This window comes from Pseudorasbora parva, chromosome 9 (assembly GCF_024679245.1).
Source record: "Pseudorasbora parva isolate DD20220531a chromosome 9, ASM2467924v1, whole genome shotgun sequence".
In the NCBI taxonomy this organism is placed as follows: Eukaryota; Metazoa; Chordata; class Actinopteri; order Cypriniformes; family Gobionidae; genus Pseudorasbora; species Pseudorasbora parva.
Window position 1 is genome coordinate 14734922 of NC_090180.1, and position 26346 is coordinate 14761267.

The 26346-nt window shown below is 36.0% G+C and overlaps 1 protein-coding gene across 6 annotated transcripts in view; it reads left to right on the top strand.

The window, feature by feature from the left end:
* The first annotated feature begins 8890 nt into the window (after positions 1 to 8890).
* Positions 8891 to 26346, top strand: part of st3gal3b (ST3 beta-galactoside alpha-2,3-sialyltransferase 3b) — a 69978-nt gene continuing 52522 nt past the window's right edge. For 3 of the 6 annotated variants that reach the window (XM_067454033.1, XM_067454036.1, XM_067454037.1), the window contains exons 1-2: positions 8891 to 9100; positions 14328 to 14476. In XM_067454033.1, coding sequence (XP_067310134.1) covers positions 14368 to 14476 — 109 coding nt within the window. In that variant the 5' untranslated portion in view covers positions 8891 to 9100; positions 14328 to 14367. Of the gene's footprint in view, positions 9101 to 12874; positions 12959 to 14028; positions 14121 to 14327; positions 14477 to 26346 lie in introns of those variants that run through there. The other 3 variants (XM_067454034.1, XM_067454038.1, XM_067454035.1) reach the window with 3 other exon arrangements.

Below are 26346 nucleotides of genomic sequence, written 5' to 3' on the forward strand. Positions count from 1 at the left end.
TTTGGTCGAGGGAGTTCCAAGAAGATACAGAGAAACAGAGCGGAGGTTACGAGTGGAAGTTTGTGTGGTGAGGAGTTCCTTGAGATAGGAGGGTGCGTCACCATGGATGCACTGGTGCGTAAGGAGAGAGATCTTATACTCGATCCTGAACAACTCAGGAAGCCAGTGGAGTGATTTCAGAATGGGGGTTTGGTCGTAATTGCGCACTCTCATGAGGATCCTAGCAGCGCTGTTCTGAATACACTGCAGCCTCTGGAGATTTTTGCTAGGGATGATGATAAGGAGCCAATTATTATAATTATAATTATTATAGCCTATTATTATTATTATTATTATTATTATATATGGCAATTTAAATTTTGTTAGTGGCCCAAAGTTCTGAGGACAGCCCCACTTTGTCTGACTAAGTTATGTAACTACACTGTAAAAATATTATTGTTGTTTTTTGTTGGTTTAACTTTAAAAAGTAAGTATCCTGGTTCCCTTAAAATTTTGAGTTTATTGAAATAAAAAAATTGAGTTGATACAATGAAGGAAATTTGTTTAATACATAGAAACTCAAAATATTTGTATCTGAACCACATAAAAAAATTGATAAATCATGAAAATAGCACTATTTGGCATGTTTCACTGCATCATCAGAAATAAAACACACACAATTCCCCAATATGCTTACAAAATCTTTTAATAATCTTTTAATAAAGGTTGTCGAATCTCAAAAAAATTCCATTGTATTAACTTTCAATGAACTCAAAATTTTAAGGCAACCAGGTAACTTTTTTTCTAAATATTTTTTTACAGTGTATTAATAAATAGTTAGTACTGTAAAAACTTGTATATTCAGTATTTGTTTATTTTCTTAATAAACAAAGTAAGTCTCTTAGGTACTTTACAGGCAAAGTCAATAATACTTAAGCACATCCTTGGTTAACATCTTTCTTTAATAATATAACACCTTTTCCTTGTATGACTTGTATTAATGCCTTTCTTTAAAAGGTTATTGTTTGATCTGTACTTTATCTAAATTATGTGTCGTAAACTAGAGTTTGTTTTCCAAAGAACACAAGAAGTGTAGTTTTATGTGCTGTATACTTTAGTGAGCTGTTCAAACACTGCCAAACTGGCTGCATTGGTGATAGCAAGAGCAGGTGCATCCTCAGAATGTCCTGTTGTCATTGTGTCAAGTTTTGTTAAGCTTGGACATTGCATTCAGCACCTATTGGCCAACTTGTTATAAATTATTAACTTATATTAAATAATAATTAGTTAATAATGAATTAACTTATATGTAATTTATGCAATCAAAGTTATATTAAAAACATTTTGCCAGCATCTGCTGTGTGCCTGTTTTGGTGAAGATCAGACCAACAGCTTAGCCTACGAGAAGTTTGGAAAAAGTAGGTTTTTAAGAAAATTCTAAATGGAAAAAAAGCTTAAATGAAACATAACATATAAGGCTTGACTTGAGAAGTCATGGTAAAAATTGAGTTTGCAGCCTTCAGGGTTCCAAAGTTATCCAAAATTGTTGCATATTGCATCTGTGTGCATGAGTAGCGGTGCACGACTGGGACCACCCGGAGTCTGAAATCCATACACTTTTACGGCAGAAAAATAAGGAAGAAGAAAATCTATTCTAAAACAATAGGGTTCCTGCACCTTCTATGCTTAGACCCCTAATACTAGCTCTTTAAAAAGGCCCAAAATGTGTAGAGCTGCTCAAAACAATGGTGGAACTAAAATGCTGCCCAATCGCATATAAAGGACAAACTGGGCCCATCATGTGCGCACAACTGCAAAGATATAATGCAATAGCTGACGAGGAGAGACTGCCACGTGAGGAACAGAAAGACAAAACGCCTATGAAAAGATGCATTCATTGCCACAAAACTGCCAGATAACACTATGAATACTCGACATGTGACAAACCCAGTCCATGGTTGAAGGAAGGCACAACAAAATTATGCATTTCAGTAAGGCAATAGGTTCTTTCGAAAGAATAATTCAGAAAACTTATTCAGTTATTATTTGGCTATACCTATACATAATCCCTAAAATGTTTAATTTCACATTTATTTGTATGAAGCTTTTCAAAATATAATTTCAAAGCATCTTTACAGAAAATGCATTATAGGTTCTGATTTAGTTTTATTATATGTTTATTGTAATTTTTTGTAAGGCCTGGCTTTTTCAATGAACTCAAAATTTTAAGGTAAACATAGGCTCTAATTGTTTATCGGTTTATAACAGATTATACTTTTTTGTGCAGTCGTCCCTGACTGAATTCAGGAATTTTAACTTTGTGTAATGTTAGGATGAAGCACAGTATACACTCTTAGAAGAAAAGGTTCTATCAGCACTACGCATTTGGAAACCTTAAAAGGTTATATATAGAAGTATAGTTGAGTATACTCCAAATAACCTTTTATGCTATAGGGTTCTATAATGACAAGAAGGAACTATTTTGGCACTTAAAAAGGGTTCTATATAGAACACTGAAAAAAATGCCTTTCTTATCAAAGAAAAAAAATGCATTTCTTATCTTAGAAAAAAATCTCTTAATTTTAAGTTGTGGCATATCAAGACTATGATTAGACAGCATGATTATTGCTCAAGTGTGCCTTAGGCTGGCCATAAATAAAAGGCCACTGTACAATAAAATGTGCAGTTTTACTGTATTGGTGGGGTTCCAAGGGGGATGTCTAAAAACCAGTCAGTACCACCATTTCCCTCACACAGTGCAACACATCTCCTTCGCATATTTTCAGATCAGGTTGTTGATTGTGGCCTGTGGAATGTTGGTCCGCTCCTCTTCAATGGAACTGGAACATGTCGTATATGTGCGCCAATCCAGAGCATCCCAAACATGCTAAATGGGTGACATGTCTGGTGAGTATGCTGGCCATGCAAGAACTGTGATGTTTTCAGCTTACAGTAATTGTGTACAGATCATGTTAAAATGGGGCTGTGCATTATCATGCAATAAAATGATTTCCTGTGTTCATTGTCCATAACATACACCTGCCCATACCATAACCCCACCACCACCATAGGCCACTCGATCCACAATGCTGACATTAGCAAACCGCTCACCCACACGACATACATACTGTCTGTCATCTGCCCTGTACAGTGAAAACAGGATTCATCCGTGAAGAGAACACCTCTCTCCAAAGTGCCAGACGGCATTGAATGGGAGCATTTGCCCACTCAAGTCGGTTACAATGCAGATGAGCTTCCCTGAGATGGTTTTTGGGAGTTTGTGCAGAAATTATTTGGTTATGCAAAGCGATTGTTACAGCAGTTGTCCGGGTGGCTGGTCTCAGCTGAAGATGCTGCATGCGGAGGTCCTGGGCGTGTGTGGTTACATATGGTCTGCAGTTGTGAGGCCGGCTGGATGTACTGCCCAATACACTGAAAGGCCTTTGGAGACGTCTTATGGTAGAGAAATAAACATTCAATTCACGGCAGGCTTGTGCACAATTCAGAATTGAATTGAGAATGACTCCTGAATTCCAATTCAGTTCTTGAATTTGAACTGATGTCCAAAACAGGATCTAGAATTACAATTTGAATTTGAATTAAAGGAAGTAGAATTAAAATTCCATAGAAATTCATATACCATCTTGCCATATCAGCTTCCTCTGCACCTGTTGAGAGAATCTTGCAGGAAATATCTTCAGACCAGAACGCTGCAGACTCAGTGATAAAACACTAGAGGAGCTATTGAGAATTAGATGCTACATTCTTGCTCAGTGAGTTTTTCATTGGAATAAATGATAACTGCATTCAGCGGCGTGCCCTGGGTACAAACCAAGCCTGCAGTCTCCCTCTCATTTACTGAAGCTTTCGCGCCTCGATCGCCCCCCGGTGACCGGTCCCAGTATAGCCGCCCCTCTGTGATTTCTAATGGACGCGAGACAAACTAAATAATAAAATTACACTTCAAAAATGTTTCCCCAAAGTTAGTTTATGTCACTAAAGGCAGTAATCATCACGATGATTTCATTTCAGGTGTTCGTTTTAAAAATAAGTTTACTTTTAGTTAGTTATTTGATGCTATAAAATCGGGGGGTGTGACGTCATGATTGACAGCTGAGACTGACGGCTTCTCTGAGTGAAGTTGTCACTGAGGCACTAACGGACTTTTTTCGAAATTTTTGGGAGCAGATTAGAGCTTTAGCTTTAATTTCTACATTTCCATAACTGTTTATTTCACACCAACATTATTAATTGTTCTGCATCTGCGAGAGTGTGGGCGGGCTTTTGATATCGCGACTGTACTTCCTGCTCTACTTCCTGCGCTCTACTGCGCAACTCCGGTCCCGAAATCGCTACTGCGCAGACTCGGTCCCAAGATGTCAGCGCCGTGCAAGGGCGCCTGAAAGCTTCAAATCTGCCAAGCGGAAACGGATGATGTCGAGTCGTCCATATTTTTTTACGGTCTATGGTACAAACCATCTTGCTGGGCCCCTATACCAAATACCATAGTGATACCAATGGATGGGGTATTGCATTTTTATCATTAAAAAAAACACTTAAAACGTTAACAAAATAAGACACACTCTGATTATGTATATGTATGTATAGAAAACTGAGTTCTAAGTGGCCCCCCTGCCTCAGGCCCTGGGTACTCAGTACCCTTTACCTGTCAAGGATCAGGAAGTGGAGGACCCAGATGCAGAGTGAACAAGGACAGTTTATTAACAAGACAGATCAACAGACACAATGGGGTAGTGGATTAGTGACAGTCCAAACACCAGGGCAGGGGAAAGACACGATGACGGGCAGGGGAGGATGACCACTGAGACCAGTCCAGGCAGCCAATGACCTTCACGACAGCTTGGGAGGCAACACCAGGCAGGGCGGTGTTGGACCAATCCAGGCAGGAACCTGAGGCTTGATGTTCTCACCGAAGCAGGAGTCTTGGCTGACATGCAGTGGAGACAGCGGCCAGGGAAAAAACACTGGACAGAAAACAACACAGGACACACACACACAAGACTCTAGACAAGACAACAAGAAACAGACAAACTAAGAACTATGACTAAATTAAACAAAAACTTAAAATAAAAACTGGAGCTAGAAAACGAAGAAAAATAAAACAAAACCAATCTCTATAAAAAGACTGAACTGAGAAAATAAAAGTGGAAAACAGAAAAAATAAAAAGGTAAGCTATCAGAACCAAGAAAACTAAACAATAAGGCTAGAAGAAAAATACCAAACTAAGACCTGGAGAAAACAAGCAAAAATAAAGACAGAACCTTCACTAGACTCAAAAACTCAGGAACAAAGAAAAAAACTGAAAATAAATTCAAAGCTAGAAAAACAGGAGACACTAAAACTAGAAAAGGCTAGACTAGGCTAGACAAGGAGCTAGAGACATGTACGCACAAGCAAACGCTCACAAACATACATAACGAACCAGCAAAGACAAGAGGGAAGGTAGCACAATATAAAGGGACCAGAGCACATGAGGAACAGGTGAGCACAATTAGTGAAACGAGGACTAGACCAGACTAAACAAGGGGGCGTGGTAACAGCAAACAAGGAGGTAGGACAAGAGGAACACATGACAGACACAAAGAGAGACAGATCCATGCACTAAGACACAACACAAACATAGAAACATTAAACAAAGACAAAACAGACAGAGCTGCCAGGGCAGAACCCTGACATTACCCCCCCAGTCCGATGCCCCTGACTGTATTTACAACAACTTTGTGTTATTGGATTACTTTGAAATGAAAATACCATTGGAACAAAACTAATTAAACAACATTGAGGAGGTAATTTATTTAAATTGATCATTATCTGTATTTTAGAACAAAAATCTATGCAGGGTTGAGGAGTGACTACACTGTTAAAATGAATCATGGGTCTTGTAATTTTCACACATTTTTTTTTAATAATTCAAATAGTGTTTATATTTCCTTAAGAAAATTGTGGTTAAGTGTTGTATAGAAATATTAACAACATTTCACTAATAAAACCAAGAGATACATTTTCCTATTTTTTAAGGAAATGTAAGCAATTTTGAGTCTTCAGTTGAACAATCGAGTAAGCTGATAAAATGAAGGGAAATAAGGTTACCTATTTATTTTAAGAGAATAAGCTCAAGTGTGCTGTTTTGTTTAGAGACACCATTGCTAGTTCCCAGCATGCTTTGCATATGCAAATGGAGAATTGAAATTAATAATTAATTAAGTGTTATTTAATGTGTTTTGAGTGAAGGGAAACATCTGTTAATGTATAATATTCGTTTATGTTTGACGTTTAAAAGAGTTTCTGTTAAGTTGAAGTTTTGACTGTTACCATCGTGCAGAAGAGTAGAGCTTATGGTTAGGTTGTTATGTGAATAACGGCAAGTATTATTATTATGAAGCATGTTGCTTTCTAGGCTTTCAAGTTAGTTTCTTCTTATGCTTAGCTGCATACAATCTATTAACTGTAAAGTATAAGTGAAGGTAATTTCTATACTAATTTACAACTTTTTTTAAAAAAAGTCAGCTTAAATTAAAACACATTCCACTAATAATAATAAATTCATCGTGTTACAGACTAAATAATTTAGGAAATTTAGCTTAATTTAGATTTTTTGGTAGATTCCAAAAAAAAGTTTTTTTTAGTAGAGGTTTTTTTTTAAGTAGAGTGTGTAATATTGTTTACAGTGCAGTTACGTGTAATGAAATGATGTTATTTACTAATCATATTAAATGTAAAACAGTACTTTGCATTGATAAAGTAATCCAAACCACATTTATAATGAGTAACTTATAACAGTAAGCAATTACATTTCCTAAGTAACCTTTCTAACACTGAATGTATGAGAGATTAAACACATTCTTTCTGTTGTGTGACTATGTGGAATTTCTTTGAATTGCCATGAATTTAATTCCACTTCCTGTCATTCCAATTCAAATTGAAATCAAACTTCCTGTGGGGCGGAGTCAGTTCAATTCAAATTCAAATTCATGAATTGAATGGAGGCCAATTCTGAAATTCTGAATTTTGCACAAGCCTGATTCACAGGCAACAGTTCTGGTGGACATTCCTGCAGATGCCAATTGCATGCTCCCTCAAAACTTTCAAAATCTGTTGCATTGTACTGTGTGATAAAACTGCACATTTTAGATTGCTCTTTTATTGTGGCCATGCTAAGGCACACCTGTGCAATAATCGTGCTGTCTAATCTTGATATGCCACAACTGTGAGGTGAATGGATTATCTCAGCAAAAGAGAAGTGCTCACTAACACAGATTTATGAACAATATTTGAGAGAAATAGGCATTTTGCTTACATAGAAAAAGTCTAAGATCTTTGAGTTCAGCTCGTGATACTGTAAATGGGGGCAAAAACAAAAGTGATACATTTATAATTTAGTTTAGAGGAGTTGTTTTCATTTGTTGAATGCATCACTATCTGTAGCAACATAAATAAACCTGTATAAATGTTTGTGGACATTTTTTTTTTGTAATAGAGCTATAGGTTTTTGGTTTGATGATCCATATGATGTGTTAACTTGCCCTGTGTTCTCTGGTTGGGAACTGTCTGCTGTCTGGTTGTAAAAGTCATGTGCTAAAAAAATGTTGCTAAAATGTAATTGTTTTACATTCTGAATTTTGCACAAGCTTGTGCTTTTTCCTTGCTTGACCGTTACCTTGCTTTGTGCACTGGTGCCATTCATGTTGGAAAAGAAAGGGGCCATCCCCAAACTGTTTCCACAAAGTTGGGAGCATTAAATTGTCCAAAATGTCTTGGTAAACAAAATTTACTAAATACAATTATCACAAGATTTAAGGTTCCACTTGCACAGTGAAAGAAAAAAGCAGAACACCTGAATGAGCTACACTGATTTCCAATAGAAGGGTAGATATAGAATATTAACCAACTAGTACATTTATTTATTGCAAACATCTTCTGTTACCTTACCTTGTGAAGCTTTAAAGCCCCAATAAACTGGAAGTAGAAACACATATATATATATATATATATATATATATATATATATATATATATATATATATATATATATATATAGGACATAAATATATTTATTAATTTTTTTATTAATTTTTTTATTTTATTTTTTTCAGTGCTGTGATTAATTATTTAATCACGGATTTTGCACGGTTTAAGCACAGATGAATTGTTCTCCCTAAGACCTGTAATGTGTGCCAACAAAGTAAATAGGGTCAATTTTGAAATCATGAGGACTTTAAAACTGTGTTATCCCTCTGGCAATGACTAAAATAACTTCCACAACCAAATCAGTGGCCTAATAAACATTTAGCTTACACTGTTGCACTGGGTGATACAAAGTGAAGTTTTATTAACTAATTTCGGGAGGAGCACTAACAGATAATTAAACAACGGAGCCGTCAGCTAATCAAGGGGATACTCTGGGTTCGGGCAAAAATCCGAGCCCGGAGCCCTCCCCTGGACAGCACGCCAAATACGCATAATCTTTACTCTATTTAATTTGATGTAAGTGGGAACTCGTGAAATGATGATCATTGATACAAATGCATGATCTATTTTGATGCACAACAAACTCCCATTCATTATTTATAGTCATGATGATGCATAATCGTGTATGTCTTAATGGACTTCAATTAGAGGCCCCTTTGACTGAAATCTTAGGATATGTTAAAACATTTATGACATTCTTGCATCTTGAGTATGGCCTTTTTATCACTCTTAAGATATGCATGACCAAAGTTAGAAGACATAAGATATGATTTTTTTTTATTTATTTAAATCTCGTACCTGTTTAGAGTGCATTTTGGGAATTGTAGGCGATGTCGCGAAATGCAAATATAATGCAGTTTATATAGTCGGTTCACTAATATTTGAAACACGACCGTGGTAGAACCATGTCTGTAGACCTCCCACTTAAACGGCGAGAGAGAGGGAGAGTTAGAGAGGGGAGGGAGATTTCCGAATAAAACAACACGCAGCTTCACTTTGGGTGCTTTGAGGAGGTGATAAAGTATCCTCGCGTTTTTTGTTTTACTTAAAAGAGATGGACGGTAACGGAGGAAAAGAAACATGTGGTCGATAACGTTTTAACCCGAGGGTTTTGACGACTGGTGGAGACAGGTAATGTGAAAGTGAACCGGTGGAAGGGGATTTTTATGGACATTTATACGCGTTATAACGGACGGTTCTTTTACCTCAGCGCAAACGTTAGTGTTCAATCTGCGCGTCTAACTAACCCGGCGGTGTGCAAAACGTATGTATGATGCTTTCAAAATGCTTTTGAAAGAGTACCAAATGTTGTGTGCTTGAGAATGAGTTTTAGCCCGTCTGGACTGTGTTTGTCTGTGGCTGGCTAGCTGAATGAGCGCAAATAGGCTGCTTTGCTTTTAGGCCCCTGAGCGCATATAACCCACCGCGTTGACTTCATATTTTCCACCATATGTATTTTAGTCCGTTTTTTTCTAAACCTGTTCTCCTTCGAGACAAGGGTTTGTATTGTTTGACATGTGGAAATGTATCGGTTATGGTGTGTTTATCTTGAGAGCTGACCATTGGTTTGTGTGTGAAGTAAAGGGGAGGGTAACGTTAAACCGTTAGCCTGCCTGAGCTCTCAGTCCGAGAATTGCAAACATGTATTATCGGGACATCACAATGCCTTATCACACAGAAGTCTGCATACTTTAAGATAAAATACTATCGCGCTGTGCTGTTGCTGCGAGGCAGTTGTGTTTTGAAGAACTGAATAGATTCAGAACAAAAAACGAGGAGTGACTACTACCATATGGATCTTGACTTTCCCCTTCTTTCAGTTGTTTAAAACGCCACGTAACATTGGACTAATAGGGTGAATTATTGCTATAAAGTGTGAATCAAGTATATAGAATGTTAATTCACGTCAGCATGTTAGATATCATTGTTATCAAACCAAGTGGTATTTATTAAAGCAAAGCATTAAAAATAGGGGTTTGAATGAATAAACAACATATTTATTCTTCAGAATGAAGATAAATTGTGACTCTGAAATGTTAGTGGAACATTAACGTTATACACTGTAAAAAATAAAAACGGAAAATGTACTGGTAATTTTCTGCCAACATTATCCAGTAATTTTACGGAAATTTATGTTGACCCTTGAAACACAAACTAATGCAATGTGTAAATCAATATACAGGTAAAACACCTGTAAAAAAAAATCCTTCATATTATACAGTAGGCTACATTGTGCCCTATTTTTACTGACTTTTTTTACAGTATACAGTTAGGTTATTAGGCTACTGTGCTGGGAGAACTGTGTGAACATCGGGAGAAAATGCTATCATCTTCTAGATTATACTGTATTTGTATAGTATTTTTTTTAAATGTAATTTATTTATTTATTTATTTATTTATTTTTTGCAGACTTGCATTTAAGTAAATTTGACCAGTTATCATGATGGACTTTTTCACTTTGAGCTTATGTATTTTTTTTCCTCCCACACAACATTCCCGTTTAATTCCAATAAACTGTTCCCTTGATAGGCTATATAACATGGTTAAAGGGACAGTCATCATAATAGCTAGCAGAATGTTTGTGTGTCTCCTTTCCATATACAATCTAAGTGGTTGGTGGTCAGGAGAAGTCAAGCTCCAAAAATTAACCATAAAAACAGGGGTGTCAATTTACCAAAGAAGGCACAGAAGACAACAGGAGTATTTAGCACAAATACACATAATACTAAGCCACTTCAGGAAGTGGTCTGGGTCTCTTTACAGTCAAAAAGTCTAAATAGATCTAGTTGTTGAAACCGCATATATAAATTTTACTTATCCCAACAATGCAAAAAAATAAATGTGTGAGAGCGTGCTATAGGCTATGTCAAGTTATAGCCAAATATGAATGTGGTACCGCAGCAGGCATCGCTACAGAGTATCTCTTCATTAAGCCAATGCACAAACTACTGCAAATTAAACCGAAAGTAAAGTCGTAGGTGCTCAACATACAATCATCTTCATTAAAAGTAAAGAAACTGAATGATCTTACAAGTGCTGTTGCCGCGCTCGCACATATTGCAGTCTTTGATAGTGAAGTCAGTTGTTGAGCAATAAAATGCAGCTTTTATCTGTTGTTTTGACGTGACTTGAACTCCCATTAAATCTGCATATAGTGCGGGAATTGACAAGCATGTGTGTTCTCCAGTGGTGGAAAGAGTACTGAAAAAGCATACTCAAGTAGAAGTACTGTTACTTGCCAAAAAATATAGTTTAAATAGAGTAAAAGTACCTGACATAAATACTACTCAAAGTAGGAGTAAAAAGTAGCCCTTTTAAAAGTACTCAAGAGTAGTGAGTAGTCTATTAAAAACGTAGCTTAGACATTTATGGATGATTCTCAGTAAGAACAAAAAACATATCACCAAAAATATTTTATTTCTTAAAATTTTTATATTTGACTGTTAGCACTAAAAATACAGCCATGTAATATTTGAGAAATCAACCAATAATCTGGTAACATTTATGAAAACCATTCTGTAGAGGTTTTCTTGCGGTTAATTAAAAAAGGTTGCAAAGCATTGTACATTAACAATTATGTAAAAAAAAAAAAATCTTTTCAATGAAAAGTTCTTTTTTTTCAAGACGCAATCGCTGTACTGCTTTAATTTCAATGGACATTTTCTCTGTTAAAAGGATAGAAATCAGAATCAAGTAACTCACCGTTTTCACCACTGATTATTCTTTATGCAATTAAAAAATAAACCCGCTTTAAATATAAATCTGATGTTTTATGAAAGTTATTTGCTATATACATGGCCTACAATTTTAAATCGCCACGTGAGAACACAATACATTAAAATATGCACTTCAATAAACTGAAGTGCATATTTAAGCATAAACATGAAGCTAAATGTGTAGATAAACATCAAGCTAAATGTGTAGAGTTTCCAGCAGATGGCACCCAGAGCTTGTGCAGCGCTAACAGAATTAAGTACCATTTTTACATGTATTAGAAAATGTAATATTCTGCGGTCCATTTGTAGTCATTTTTTAAGGCGCTTTGACGATTTCAGTCATCATACAGTAGCCAGCACTTACCCCCTTTCATAAAGTGTGCATCTCACACTCTAGGCTGGCAGTCGCTGTGGTTGATTTGACGGGAGTCACGCACGTGACGCATGGAGACACAGGACTGAATATTCGTCTTAGCCAATCACATTGACAGGAAACATAAATAAACATAATGTAGCGACGGCAGGTTTAGGGAAAATAGCGCAGTAAAAGTACCGATACATCACTTATAATGTACTCAAGTAAAAGTACACTGTTTTTAGACTACTTTAAAAAATACAATTCCTGAGGAAAAACTACTCAATTACAGTAATGAGAGTATTTGTAATTCGCTACTTTACACCACTGGTGTTCTCCAGGTCGTGCTTACCGGGTTGTTCATAAAAGCCGAGATGTGCTTAGATGTTGGCTTTTAAAGTGCAGTTTAAAGTTGGAGCATTTTTAATCATTCACACTCTCTTCTCTCATCTCCCTCTCTCATTGTATGCTACCACAACAAAGCACGCACGTGACAAATAACATTAATACGTGACGTCAGTAACATTATAAGCGGTTATGGTCTATTACTGAACCGATACCGAAACGTCGTTGTTTGCATTGCGATGCATCGAAGAAACAATTCATTTCGACACCCCTAACTAAAATACACTTTTATAAAAAATAAAAAATTTAAAAAATGTACAAACTTTCCGCTATGACCAGTAGACGGCTGCTGAGGAGCACTTATTAGCTATTTTCTCTCCCTATTATAGTTTTATTCACAAGTTCCATTTGAATTTTTTTTAAAGAAATCATCAAATCACTATTATAACATTAAAAAAAATCTGTTTTTGTCTCTTTTTTTTACTGAAGTGTGAAGTATATATTGGAGGAAAGGTCCAATGCCTCATGAAAAACAACTTTTCTTCAAATTGAAAAAATGAATGAAATTACACAGTGAGTAAAGAGCGCTTCATTTATAATCATTGAAGCTGTCAGTCAGTTCAGTGCGAACTCGTTAAGTGTGTGTCTGCTTTGTTTATGTCTGTTATAATTTGTATGTGTGTAAAGTCGTAGTACTATAATTTTGTTTATCCTGCAGTAAAAATATTACTTTGTATTGACCTGACCAGAAAGCCAAGCTATGTCAGGGTTTTGTGGCTGCCATACCTTGACTTCCTGGTCACGTCAAAACCATTTGATGCCTCTGCATAAGAGTCATAAAGGTTTTTCATTCAACTTCTTTTTCCCATGGCTTCTTAAGTCTAATGATAGATTTTTGTGGAGAACATACAGAAATAAGTTATTTCCTAAAAATATTCCCCCTGCTGTCACATTTTAAACGTGAATGTTGCTGTATCCAGGGGGAAAATGCACAAGAAGCTGTGCTTGTGAGGTAGTCGTAAAAAGAGCTCACTGTAGCCACACAATGATAGCTGTTTCTCACACAAAGCTATCATTTAGGGATGTGCGCAACATCCCTAAATCTCAATTTCATTAATGTTTAAACAGAAATTTTGCAACTGACTTGTATCATCCCCCCAGCCACCCACTGAGACAATCTGGATATGTGATCCAGTTTGAAATAGACCACTTAATCTATGAACAGTCAAATCCAATACTGAATGATGCTAAAAATAGGTCAGATACATGCAATGTGCTTGCCTTGCATTATGATCATTGTATATTAAACTTCAGCGTGCATTTGGGCAACATTTATAGACATTGATTCAAATCAACTAAATCAATAGTTGCACTGCGCGGGACCGCTAAGTTCAAACCTAATAACCTATAAACAGTCCATAAAGTCTGCACATTAAAGTCCCCATGAAATCAAAATGAAAGGATTTTGGCTTTTAGTATGAATATGTTAGCCTTGCTGTTATCTAAATGTATGGTGCTCCAAAACAATTACACAATTTGCATTTAGAAGATAAAAGCATGGATCAATAATTTTGATCACATGACTTTGCTCTTCAGCTTCTCATCAGATTTTCTGTCCAATCAAATGCTCTCAGGGATCTAAAGCGCCCTGCCCCCTAGATTATATAGACGCTGAAGCTGCAGCTAAGATTTGTCACTTTTTCACACATATCAAGTCCGAATTCCGAGATATCATGTAAGTGCCTTTGTCATCTTAATGAATTTAATGCATCGTTGTTGAATAAAAGTGTGTGCGTGTGTGTCTGTGTGTGTGCCTGTGTGTGTGTTGTTTTTCTCAGCTGACAAACTGGCTTGTGTACTTTTAATAATGAGAGTCTGTCTGCTTGACTGCATGCTGTGAACATGTGATTCAGCTTCCCTGACCTTTCTGTCCTGTTCCTAGGTGATGTAAAAACACGGTACCATGTGAATGGTTGAGGAACATGAAGCCTGCACACAAACTACTGTTCGTCTTGTGTCCCATGCTGGTCTTGGGGTTCATCTACTACTCTTCTGGGAAGCTCCATTTGCACGTATGGGGCCAGAAGCCACGTGAGTAGTTCTCAGGCCTCGTATTGCCATCTATCTGTTAACATGAGTCAGGTTGTGTCCTCTCTGTACGTGGGTGCCTTTTGCTCAGTCAATAAGTATGTTTGCCATAGTTTGTTTGTTAGACCCTGTCAGTTGAATTATTAAGCCTAACGGTCCACTTGTGTGCTTGCATTACAATTGGTTGTTTAGGTCAGATCACGTCTCAAAGTGATTATTCTTGTGTGGGTTCACAGAGTTTGCCGTACTGTTTTCAAAGAGCTCACATTTTTTAATGGTTTGCATGGTTTATTTTGTATTGCCTTTTATGTTTATAATTGTAGTTTTCATGTTAATTTTAGTTTCTTTTTCTAAATGTCTGTAATTTTATGTACATTTTATTATATATATATATTATTAGGGGTGTAACGATACGCGTATTCGTATTGAACCGTTCGGTACGAGGCTTTCGGTTCGGTACGCGGTACGCATTATGTCTTGGACTAATTAATTAGATTTGGAAAATAAAAAAGTGTGTGAAATATAATAATATGCGTTCAACAAGGTAGCCCAATAACCAAAACGACATAACAGGCAATGCCCCTGACACCGCCGAAGTGAAAGAAAAAAAAACACCAAATATGTTTTAGGCTGCTCAGTCAGGTGCTCGTTTACTCAGTAGGCTACGCGCTGAATGCTCGTGGCAAAATAGCTATTGTGTTTAACAAACCAGAAATAGAAGATTCTCCAATAACCAACAGGTCTGGTGTTTGGGTGAACTTTGGATTCTTTGTAAGCTATGATGGTGTTGGCAAGAGTGATGGATTAAAAAACAACAGTATGTCGTATTTGCTGATGGTACAGCAGCGGGAATAATTCATGTCATGTCAATCAACTCATTTACGCCGACAACAAGACGATAAAAAGGAGAAACAGCCACAAACTATCCTGTCTTATTCCTGAAACTACATAGAAGATGGGTAAAGTATAGCTCCATCATTGTTCAATGTAAAAAAAAAAAAATCATACTTTGTTAGTTTTAATAAAAAAAATTAAAAAAAAGTAATTTATCTGCCAATTTTTTCTTTTTGCTGTATCTAAAACATACCGAACCGTACCGAACCGAACCGTGAAGCCAGTGTATGATATCGAACCGAACCGTGAATTTTGTGAACCGTTACACCCTATATATATATATATATATATATACACATTTATATATACATACCACACACAGACACACATTTGAATATATATATTTTTTTATATTATTAAAATATAAAATAACTGTTTTCTATTTGAATATATTTTTACAATGTCATTTATTCCTGTGATGCATTGCTGAATTTTTAATATATAGTACAATATTACAAAAGCTTTTTATTTCAGATAAATACTGTTCTTTTGAACTTTCTATTCATCAAATAATCCTAAAATAAATAAACTGTTTCAAAATGTATAATAATCAATGTTTCTTGAGGAGTAAATCATCATATTAGAATGGTTTTTGAACGATCATATGACACTGAAGACTGGAGTAATGATGCTCAAAATTCAGCTTTGCATCTTAGAAATAAATTACATTTTAAAATATATTCAAATAGAAAATAGTTATTTTATATCTGAATAATATTTCACAATATTACAGCTTTTTTTGTGTTTCTTATAACATAAATACAGCCTTGGTGAGCAGAAGAGGCTTCTTAAAAAAATTATATATATATATATATATATATAATATATATATATATATATATATATATATATATATATATATATATATATATATATATATATATATATATATATATATATACATATATAATAAAACTATTAAAACATTAATTAATTTTTAACTGAATAAATGCTGCAATAAAATATATAAATATATATAATACATTTTTTATATATATATATATATATATATATATATATATATATATATATATATATAATTTTCATTTAGTTTATGTATTGTTTTAACTAATATTTATATTTTATTGCAGCATTTATTCAGTTAAAACAAATGTTTTAATATTTTTAGCCTAGTCTTACTAGTTTTAGTCAGTTGATAACCCTGGCTCAAAGTAAAAAATTCAGGTTTCATTTGACTGTAGGGCAAAATGGCTCAAATATCCGCCTTTTCAATTCCGTTATTTAGAGGTGTGGTAGGGATTTGCATTGCTAAATATTTGTTGTTTAAACATTTGCGCAGGAGTTGTTGGTACCTAGATTTCAGTAGTCGCTACTAAGACCAGTAACATTTTGTGGTTCTCTGTAGCAATTTCCATACTAGAGCAAACGCTCTTGAATTAAGTAAAGTTTGTTTGGTTTTTTTTTCACTTGCGCATTTAAATATGGTTGTGAATCCAGAAACGTTGCAGTGTGCCACTGCAGCATGAAAAGCTTAATTTAATTAGATTGTGAATGGTAATTATAAACAAAGCATGAGAATAGGGATACAACTAATGATTATTTTGATAACTGATTAGTTGGTCGATTATTTTTTCGATTAATCGGCTAAACAGGCTAAACAGCGCACTGCACTGGCATTCGTTCAGTGAAGTTTAACGCTGTTAGAACGTGTTTTAATGCAAAATGGAAATACTCGCATGAATTGGTAATCATTACTGCCACCGCAGATTTAAAATATGCACAAAATCAGCTGCTTACGGCAAATAAAACTTATTTATTAACTAATCGATGACTAAATTAGTTGACAACTATTTTAATAATCGATTTTAATCGCTGGGACCGCTCCGTCAAAAACACAGTTCTTTGGTATGATTTGGTGAAGTCCTGTGACAGCAGTGGCGTGTAAATCCACTTTGAGACGCGACTGAAGCGATGTTGTGAAGCTTCCCGTCATTTCTGCGTTCAAATCGGTTCAAATGCAGCGCTGCCTTCCCGGAATGCTGTGCTGAAGCGCTGATATCACCCGTATAAATAAAGTGGAACGGGAGCGTGGCGCGTCATAAGTGTTCACGGATGACTGGATATGCATCTGAGCGAGTGTTTATGGGCGTGCATTTCCTCTCTTGCTCTAGTCACGCGCACGCGCACCCTACCGGGAGAAGAGCCCGTACGGCCCATACAAGGACCTTCCGTTTTATTAACGTCAAACCGAGCCATACTCGAAAAAAAGTCTCCGAAACTTGTGAGAAACCGGAAGGAGTATTTTGAACACAGAAATACTCCATCAAACGTCCAACATTAGTTTTTGAAACTTTGTCTATGTTTAGGATGGGAATCCAAGTCTTTAACAGTGTAAAAAGCTCAGTATGCATGAAACAGCATTTCACCCCGTTAAATACTTTTTTGTTGTTGTTGCATGTTTTAGACATTTTATCTAAAATGAGTACAAAATAAATAAGCCCCTCAAAAATTCTAACAAATGTGCATAAAACAATCTAGTTAAACCATCTGCATTTTTAGAATTATTTTAGTGAGGTTTCTTTGAGTTTTTCATGACCGAACAGTCACACATTTGTCACCACATTTTGAGAGTGACCCAGATGCATTGTGATTTAGATCTAAAAAAAAATGTAGATACTTTTTTAAAATGTGTATATTCATGTTTTAATTATTTAAAAAGTTGAGTATCATATAGAGATGCAGAAACCGAAAACACATGATTTTAAATAAATCGTTTATGACTCACTGAACAAAATCAAATAGTTCAAGCTAAAGTTCACGCGCTTGACACAAAATCAATGTGTCAAGCGCGTGAACTTTGACACAAATACGTGAAGTTTTTTTGTGTGTGTGCAAATATTCCTTATTAATAAGTTTCAAGAGTGAATCCAGTTCTGTTCTCCAGAGGCTCATTGATTGTTGAGGCTTGTCAGACCCACTGTAGAGGACGACGTCGTGTCTAAAGTTTTAAAGTTTTGTGCTGAGTACTGTTACAATATTGTACTTCCCTTATTACTTCTGTACCGCTATACTTTTTGTAGGTGTATTTTTGGCGAAAGCTGTTAAAACAAATATGTTAAATAAATCTAAAAATATTTGCATTATTTTGGAAATAACAGAGTAGTAATTAGTTCATTTATTTTTATACAGAGAGGACACACTGTAAATATAGATATTTTGTTAAAGGGGTTCAGTTTCAGTCAATCTCACGTCAATCTTGAGTACCTATAGAGTAGTATTCCATCCTTCATATCTCCGAAAAGTCTTTAGTTTTATCATATTTATAAAAGAAATATAGGCTGTACCGAGTCTTTCCGGAAAAAAACGAGCGCCTGGAGGCGTATCGTGTGGGCGGAGCTAAAGAATGACAAGCGCGCAAAGCGGTGACGTCCTCAAGCGTGGAGAAACCCATGGCTATCGATCTCAGCTAATAGATATATGATCCAGAATCAAATCTGAGGCAGAAATAAATTGAACAGGAGAAACGGCAACATCAGGACGTCCGTCTCTGTGGTATGTACTGTATTTAGTGGCGCCTCCACATTTGTGTCTCTTTACTCGCAGTGTATGAGGACATTAGACATGTACCGATTTTCGATAATGCGATTTATCACGATAATGAATATGCACGATATTGTTATCGTGGGCACTTTAAAATATCGTAAATAATAATTTATTAACAATTTATAATTTTTTTTATAATTTATTGAAGAATACTTTGCCCATACATCCGTATAAATGCTCAACACCGCTGTATTCTGCGTCAAAGGGACACGCGCTCAGATATAAACAAGCCCAACGTGCGTTTGCACATGACTGAACCGGTGAAGGAGACACGCTGCTGAAGTGCCGCTCAGTGACAGCAGAGGGCGCTGATGAACTGCAGAATGCGGCTGTTACCCCGGGAACCAGCAAACAAACAAAAACCATGTGTAGTTTTTAAAACATCCATTCGTTTTTGTAATCTCAAGGTTGTTCATCAAAGCACCTAATACTTAAAGACTTAATAGGCTATTTATTTTCAAACTTAAACATTTTTATGTTTTAATCTGGAGTACAACATGCCCTAATAATTAGAACGTTCTGTTATTGTTCAGTAAAACTTTGAGACACGACTTCATTAGTTAACATTAGGGCTGGGCGATATGACGAAATATATCGTCTGGACGATAGAAAATGTCTATCGTTTTATATTAGGCTCTATCGCTTACGCCACGATAAGGCGTTTATGGCAGAATTTTATGTCAAGATGCACCTCACGCCATGGCATGCCCATGCAATACATAAACGCGCTCCCTCTGTCTCTCTCTCGCTCTCTTACTCACACACACACGCGCTGCAGCCTCCCTTCCACTCACGTCACTTTTTTAAAATCCCCCACAGCGCGAAACACGAGTCCCGCAAACGCGCCGCAGAGGAGCTTGTTTGTAATCAGAGGACAAATGGCTCCTTAGTTTCGAAATGGTTTGGGTACAAGGTGATCGCGTTGAAAATAAAGGCGTTTGTCCAGCCTTAGAAGCTCATTTGAATCATTGCCGCGGCTCATTTAAGAAAATGACAGCTCCGAAGAGACGCCGCTTTAGTTTGAGGTAACGTTACTGCTAACAATAATAAAGAAAGACGATCAACACCTTATGTGTTACCACTGAAATGAAGATGTAATATATTTCCAAATGTAAGCCCATCTTAAGCGAAATGCACGCTTCATACTGTCGTCTGCTCTGGCTCTAACCTCGAGTGTTTACTTTTTGCAAACCTTGTGAGCGCGCAAACCCAAACGCTGTGACCTCGCGCCAAATGTTTTTATTGGTTTATTAAGTACAAACAGGCAAGTTATGAAAAATTGAGTGCGAGGGATATGTTCAATCACACAAAAAGATTTTGGAATGAGACGGCCAACTGTAGTAGCGTTTAGTCCACTGTCTATAATAGCCTAATTTAGAGATCACTTTTTTATTTATTTTAACCGACAACTTTGATCGGTTAACGTTGATACGGTCAGCCATCGGTCAAACGTTCATCGGTAAACATCCCTAGGCAGGTGTTAACTTTACTAACAGTCTTGCTTTAAAAAAAGGTTCTAAATAAAATAAAAATGTAGTCCATACTACCTTTATTTGTTTTGTATATCATTTCAAACTGCATTTCCACATTGCAATTTTGTATAGACTATTCATAAACTGAATTAATAGAAAGGTTGCTATATCGTTATGTATATCGTTATCGGGATATCAAATGAGCTATATCGGGATATGAAATTTTGGCCATATCGCCCAGCCCTAGTTAACATGTTATTTCATTATTCACCAAACTGACAATGAAAAATATTTATAAAGAATGAATCATTCTATGTTAATTTCTTAGTTACTTTTTAATAACATTAAAATCAAAATCAAAATAACTTTGTTAATGTACCTAGGATAAAACTAACAATGATCAGTATTTCTTAACTAACATTACCAAAAACATTATACTTTCTGTACCAAATGTAGCTATTGCTCAATCTTAGTTAATGCATTAAATAATCAGACCTTATTGTAATTTGTAGCCTACCTGTTGTTCTTTATAGCCAATTTTTTTTGCAATTTAATCTGTTTGAAAATTGTACTTTTACAGCTCTGAAAAATATCAAGAGACCACATAACATTGATTTCTCAATGAGGGGTCTCTTAATTTTTTTTCCAGAGCTGTATATATTTTTGGTGCTTTGTATTATTGTATTTAAACATTCAGTTATTTTTGTTCTTACAAAAATAGTTCTTAAAGCTGTCATGCTATGGCAACATATCGTATATCATGATAAAACTTCATCAATTAATCGCAACATGAAAAATTGATATCGGCACATGCCTAGAGGACATGATTCGGTTTATGGACTATTGTATGCGACTAGACCTTTAGAAGTAGCAAGCAAAACGGTTTTGCACATCAGGCTAGTGTAACGTTATACAGAACAACAATGGAGTAACCGTTAGCGCATTTGAATGACGAAGCACGCGATCGTGTCGTTTACTGATGTTTACTCACGCGACGAGCCAACAGCACAGACATTTGAAGCAGTTTAACTCACCGGCTGCTTCCAAAGCAGGACCGAACCTTTATCGCTGGGACCGCTCCGTCAAAAACACACTTCTTTGGTATGATTTGGTGAAGTCCTGTGACAGCAGTGGCGTGTAAATCCACTTTGAGACGCGACTGAAACGATGTTGTGAAGCTTCCCGTCATTTCTGCGTTCAAATCGGTTCAAATGCAGCGCTGCCTTCCCAGAATGCTGTGCTGAAGCGTTGACGTCGCACGACGTCACCCATAGGAATAAAGTGGAACGCGGCGCGGACTATAAAGACAGAAGTGTTCACGGACGACTGGATCTGCACCTGAGAGACTGTTTACGGCGTGCATTTCCTCTCTCTCGCTCTAGTCGCGCGCGCGCACCCTAACGGGAGAAGAGCCCGTACGGCCCATACAAGGACCTTCCGATCTATTAACGTCAAGTCGAGCCATACTCAAAAAAACTCGCCGAAACTTGTGAGAAACCGGAAGGAGTATTTTTAACACAGAAATACTCCATCAAACGTCCAACATTAGTTTTTGAAACTTTGTCTATGTTTAGGATGGGAATCCAAGTCTTTAACAGTGTAAAAAGCTCAGTATGCATGAAACGGCATTTCACCCCCCCTTTAAATCCAGGACTGTTTACACTTAAAAGAGTCCACCAAGCATTTGTGTTTTAAAGGGTGTATTGATGATTTGATTAGATTTTTTTTAATGGGATGTTTTTAGCCTTTATTTATAGGACCAGAATCAGGAAACTTTAGAGACAGTAAGGTGAAATGAGATCAGGTCATCAGACTCAGAACATGTAGGACTCAAAACTGTAGTGATGTTACGTTCGTGAACGAATCGTTCTTTTTGAACAAATCTTTTAGGTGAACGAATCGTTCTCGTTCACGTAGTCTATTGACTCATGTTTCTCGTTCACTGAAATTCCTCCCTCTACCGCACCGTGGCGCTATTAGGAGCGAGCGCATGCGCAGCGTTGTTGACTGTTTCATTGTGTCAAAGAATGACAACCTCAAGCCAATAGCGTTCGAGTATGAGATGTGACAGAGCATGTGATTTGTTGAAATCAGTGAACGAATACGCCCTTTACTGACTGAGAGGCTTTGAGTTTGACTCTGAATGAGAAATCTCGTTTTCGTGAACGAATTGGTAGGCTACATGTTGTTCGTTCGTGAACTAAATGAACCAGTTGTTGAAGGATACTGATAGCGAACAGGTCGCCTCGTGTAGGTGGCATATTTGCAGCAAAGAAAGAAATGTACACTTTACCACTCTAATTAAAACCGTATAATAATGCAGGTTGATGGTTAAATGATTACTACAGAGTAAAGTGTGTTTGTATTTTATTTTATGTTTGAACCTTTTCTTCATTACGTTTGAGTCATGTCATGCACTTCTCAAAAAACTGTAGAACAAATAAAAAATGTGACAGTGTGGTTTAAAAGATCTCGTCACATCAGTAAAAAGCATTCTACTGAACGAACTTCATGTTCTTCAACTTCGTGAACGAACTGGTACTTCTCGTACGAATGAGAATGAACGAAATGAGAGAGATCTCGTTCGTGAACAAACTAGTAGGCTACCTTCGTGGTCATTTAGCATGCGTGTCAGTCAGTCTCGTTCAGCAATCAGCAGAAAGCGGATGCAAAGCACAGTTAGACAAACCTCATGTTTATAACCCCATGCTTACCATAATCCCAGATATATGAATATCTAAATGTCTGACCAAACAATTAAATGTTAATCATGCAAAAAAACATGCTTTGGTCATCTGAACCACTTATTTAGACTTATTTTATTTAATGAGTAGATTATGCACATTTTAATAAAGCCAAATTAGTTTTTTGTAAGTAAATACGTTCGTTGACTTAAGACATTACACATAAAACACTCTTTTTCATCACCTGCGGTCATATTTATGTAATATAAAAATAAAATAAAATAAAATGTTACTGAATGAATCAATGATTGAATCTGAACAAATCATTTTGGTGAACGAACTAAAAAAATGAACGACTCTCTTAAAAGAATAAAAATTTCCACCACTACAAAACTGGGTATCATGAGCCAGCAGCTCTTATGTCCCGGGTGCTTTAAAATATTTTGTCCTCTAGTTGGTTAGAGTAGTCCAGTCACTAACTAGTCATTTGCAAAATGTCCGATTAAGCATTAATTAAATGATTCTTTGCGCACATATCTAAGGCAAATACTTACTGTTATAGTTAAATCAGGTTCTTGATGTTCTTCCATTGAAATCCTCTATTTTTTATTGGATGAATCCCAAATAAGGTACTTCTATTTGCACTTCTACTTGGCTGCAACCTTTCTTCCGCCACTAGAGGGAGGGAGAGCACCCCAGTGCAGGGTCAGATTCACAGAGGCCGCCGGTGGGTGACGATGAGTCTCACTTCTTAAAGAAAGTAAGCTATGCACTCTTTGAGAAGTGAGAATATTTGAATGGAGTTAGATGGTAGGTTCTATTAGATAATAGACATTATTGGATTATTATTTATGCCTGTAGTTCCTAGTGAAAGAACTAAAACCAAGCTCAAAGTCCAAAGAACCTTTGTTTGGTCACCAAAGATAGGATTGATTCAAGGGATGTTTGTGAAATCGATTTGGAATCCTGGATCACCCTCACCCTGTTTTTTTGTTTTGTTTTGTTTTTATTTGACGTTTTTCAGTTAAGGGAAAGGTTTCAGTTCAGGTTAATGTTCAATTTTATTACAGTTTCTGTAATGTTTTGGATCTATTTGGTTACTATTGTGCTGAGGGCACTCAGTGAGTAACAACTACATTAATGCCAGTACTGACACAAGCCTTTTCTTATGTCTATTATTCCAAATGTATGCGTATTTGCTACTTGACTGCATTTTAAAATGGTAAGATTAGTGAATATCAAAGTGAGAATTTCCAATGTTTTTTCATTATTTCTGCAAAATGGGCAGCAATAAATATTTATATTTGGTAATGAGTAATTATTTACAATTATATAACCTTAGAAACATTTATTTTGGTTGTTTGTTTTGTGTGGAATGTGGATATATTAATATATTTATTATTATTAATTAATTTTATCATAAGCAGAGGCTTAAACAAATGATTTATAAGTTCCATGCGACTACCACAAGGGGGAGAAATGTGACAGTCAAATGTTGAATTTTGGAGCTGTTGGAAAGCTGGCTTCAACACACACACACACACACACACACACACACACACACACACACACACACACACACACACACACAGCAGGATGTTTATCATGTACAACACTAAAGTACTTTAGCATGCTGTTGGAAAACAGGCCGGTCCTGGTGCAGACAAGTCAGAAAGGGACGAAATGTGTAAATAGTGTAAATATGATTGATGTTCTACTTGATAAGACAGGAGAAAGTGTTTTCATTCCGTGTAGAAAAGAGTCTGCGCTATAGACCGATGATGAGGCAAATAACTATTTGGTTGCTGCAATTATTTTGATGTTTTATTGATTAATGTTTTCTTATTGGCTCTCAGAAACGCAGCTGAGGAAATGGATTTGGCAGGTTCCTTCATTTATTCCTCTCCTCGTGTACAGTCTCCGAGATTATTTAGTGTTCGGCAGGCAAGTTGTTCTCAGTTTGTTCAATTCATGTTTGCCTTCGCTGACTTCGGTATCTTGAACCTCTGTGGAAAAAGCTAGATTAATTATAAACGGCACATTTCGACAGCTGCGCCCAGTTTATTTTGGAAAATTTTGTGAACCTGGGATGGGTTTTTTTGAACCTAACCCCTGTTATGAAAGGCACTTCAGGACATATTGTAAAGACAAATCACAATAAATGGCTCTGAAAATGGTACGAGGGAAGGAAACACAACCCTATTTTGATGATAAATGACAAAGAGAGGGCAAGAACATTTTTTTTTTCTTCTACAAATGCTCCTTAAAAGTCATATGTTACTGAGCTTTAGAGAGTCTGCAGAGGGGAATGAAAGAACCCGTTTCTTGTTCGTTACAAACATTAAGTTTATGGAATATCTTCTTACCATTGTCAAACTTAACTTGTGATTTCTCTGATCTCTGGCCTTCTAATTTAAATCATCTTTGTTTGAGCTATTTATGCAGTAGAAAGGGTGTAATATTTAATATTCTAAAGTAACTTGTGAAAAATGGATTTCTGTTAAAAAATAATGTAGGATTGTTTTCATTTTAATGTTGCTAAAGTCTAGCATCAAAATTACAGCTGATCCATGTTAGTGAATATAAGTTGGGGTGGACGATATACCGGTAGACACGATTAACTGGTCAAAAATTTTCAACCAGTAAAGATTCTGGACTTGCATGACATGCTGCGCCGGCACAAAAGCTGAAGCTTATCATGTGAATGCATTTTTTAACACATTTTAAACCTTTGAAGCACAAAAAGAAGTGAAAGAGAACTCATGTGAGAACTCCTTTCTGTGTTCCGGCTTATATCAGATGTGCCCAAAACGTATCTTTTCTCAATTGCTTTTAATATTCCTCACTGCTCCTACCTAAATCACTTTTGTAACTTAAATAAGAATAAATTAATATTTATTTTGCATAGTGAAGAGAAGACTATACAGCTTTTTGTACATTTATTTACTTTATACAGATTATGTACACTGTAAAAAAATATTTAGAAAAAAAGTTACCTGGTTGCCTTAAAATTGAGTTAATTGAAATTAAAATTGTGAGTTAATACAATAAAAAATTTTTTTGAGATTCGACAACGTTTATTAAAATATTATTAAAAGATTTTGTAAGCATATTGGGTAATTTTGTGTTTTATTTCTGATGATGCAGTGAAACATGCTAAATAGTGCTATTTTTATGATTTATCAAATTTTTGTTATTCAGATACAAAAATATTTTGAGTTTCTATTTATTAAACAAATTTCCTTCATTGTATCAACTC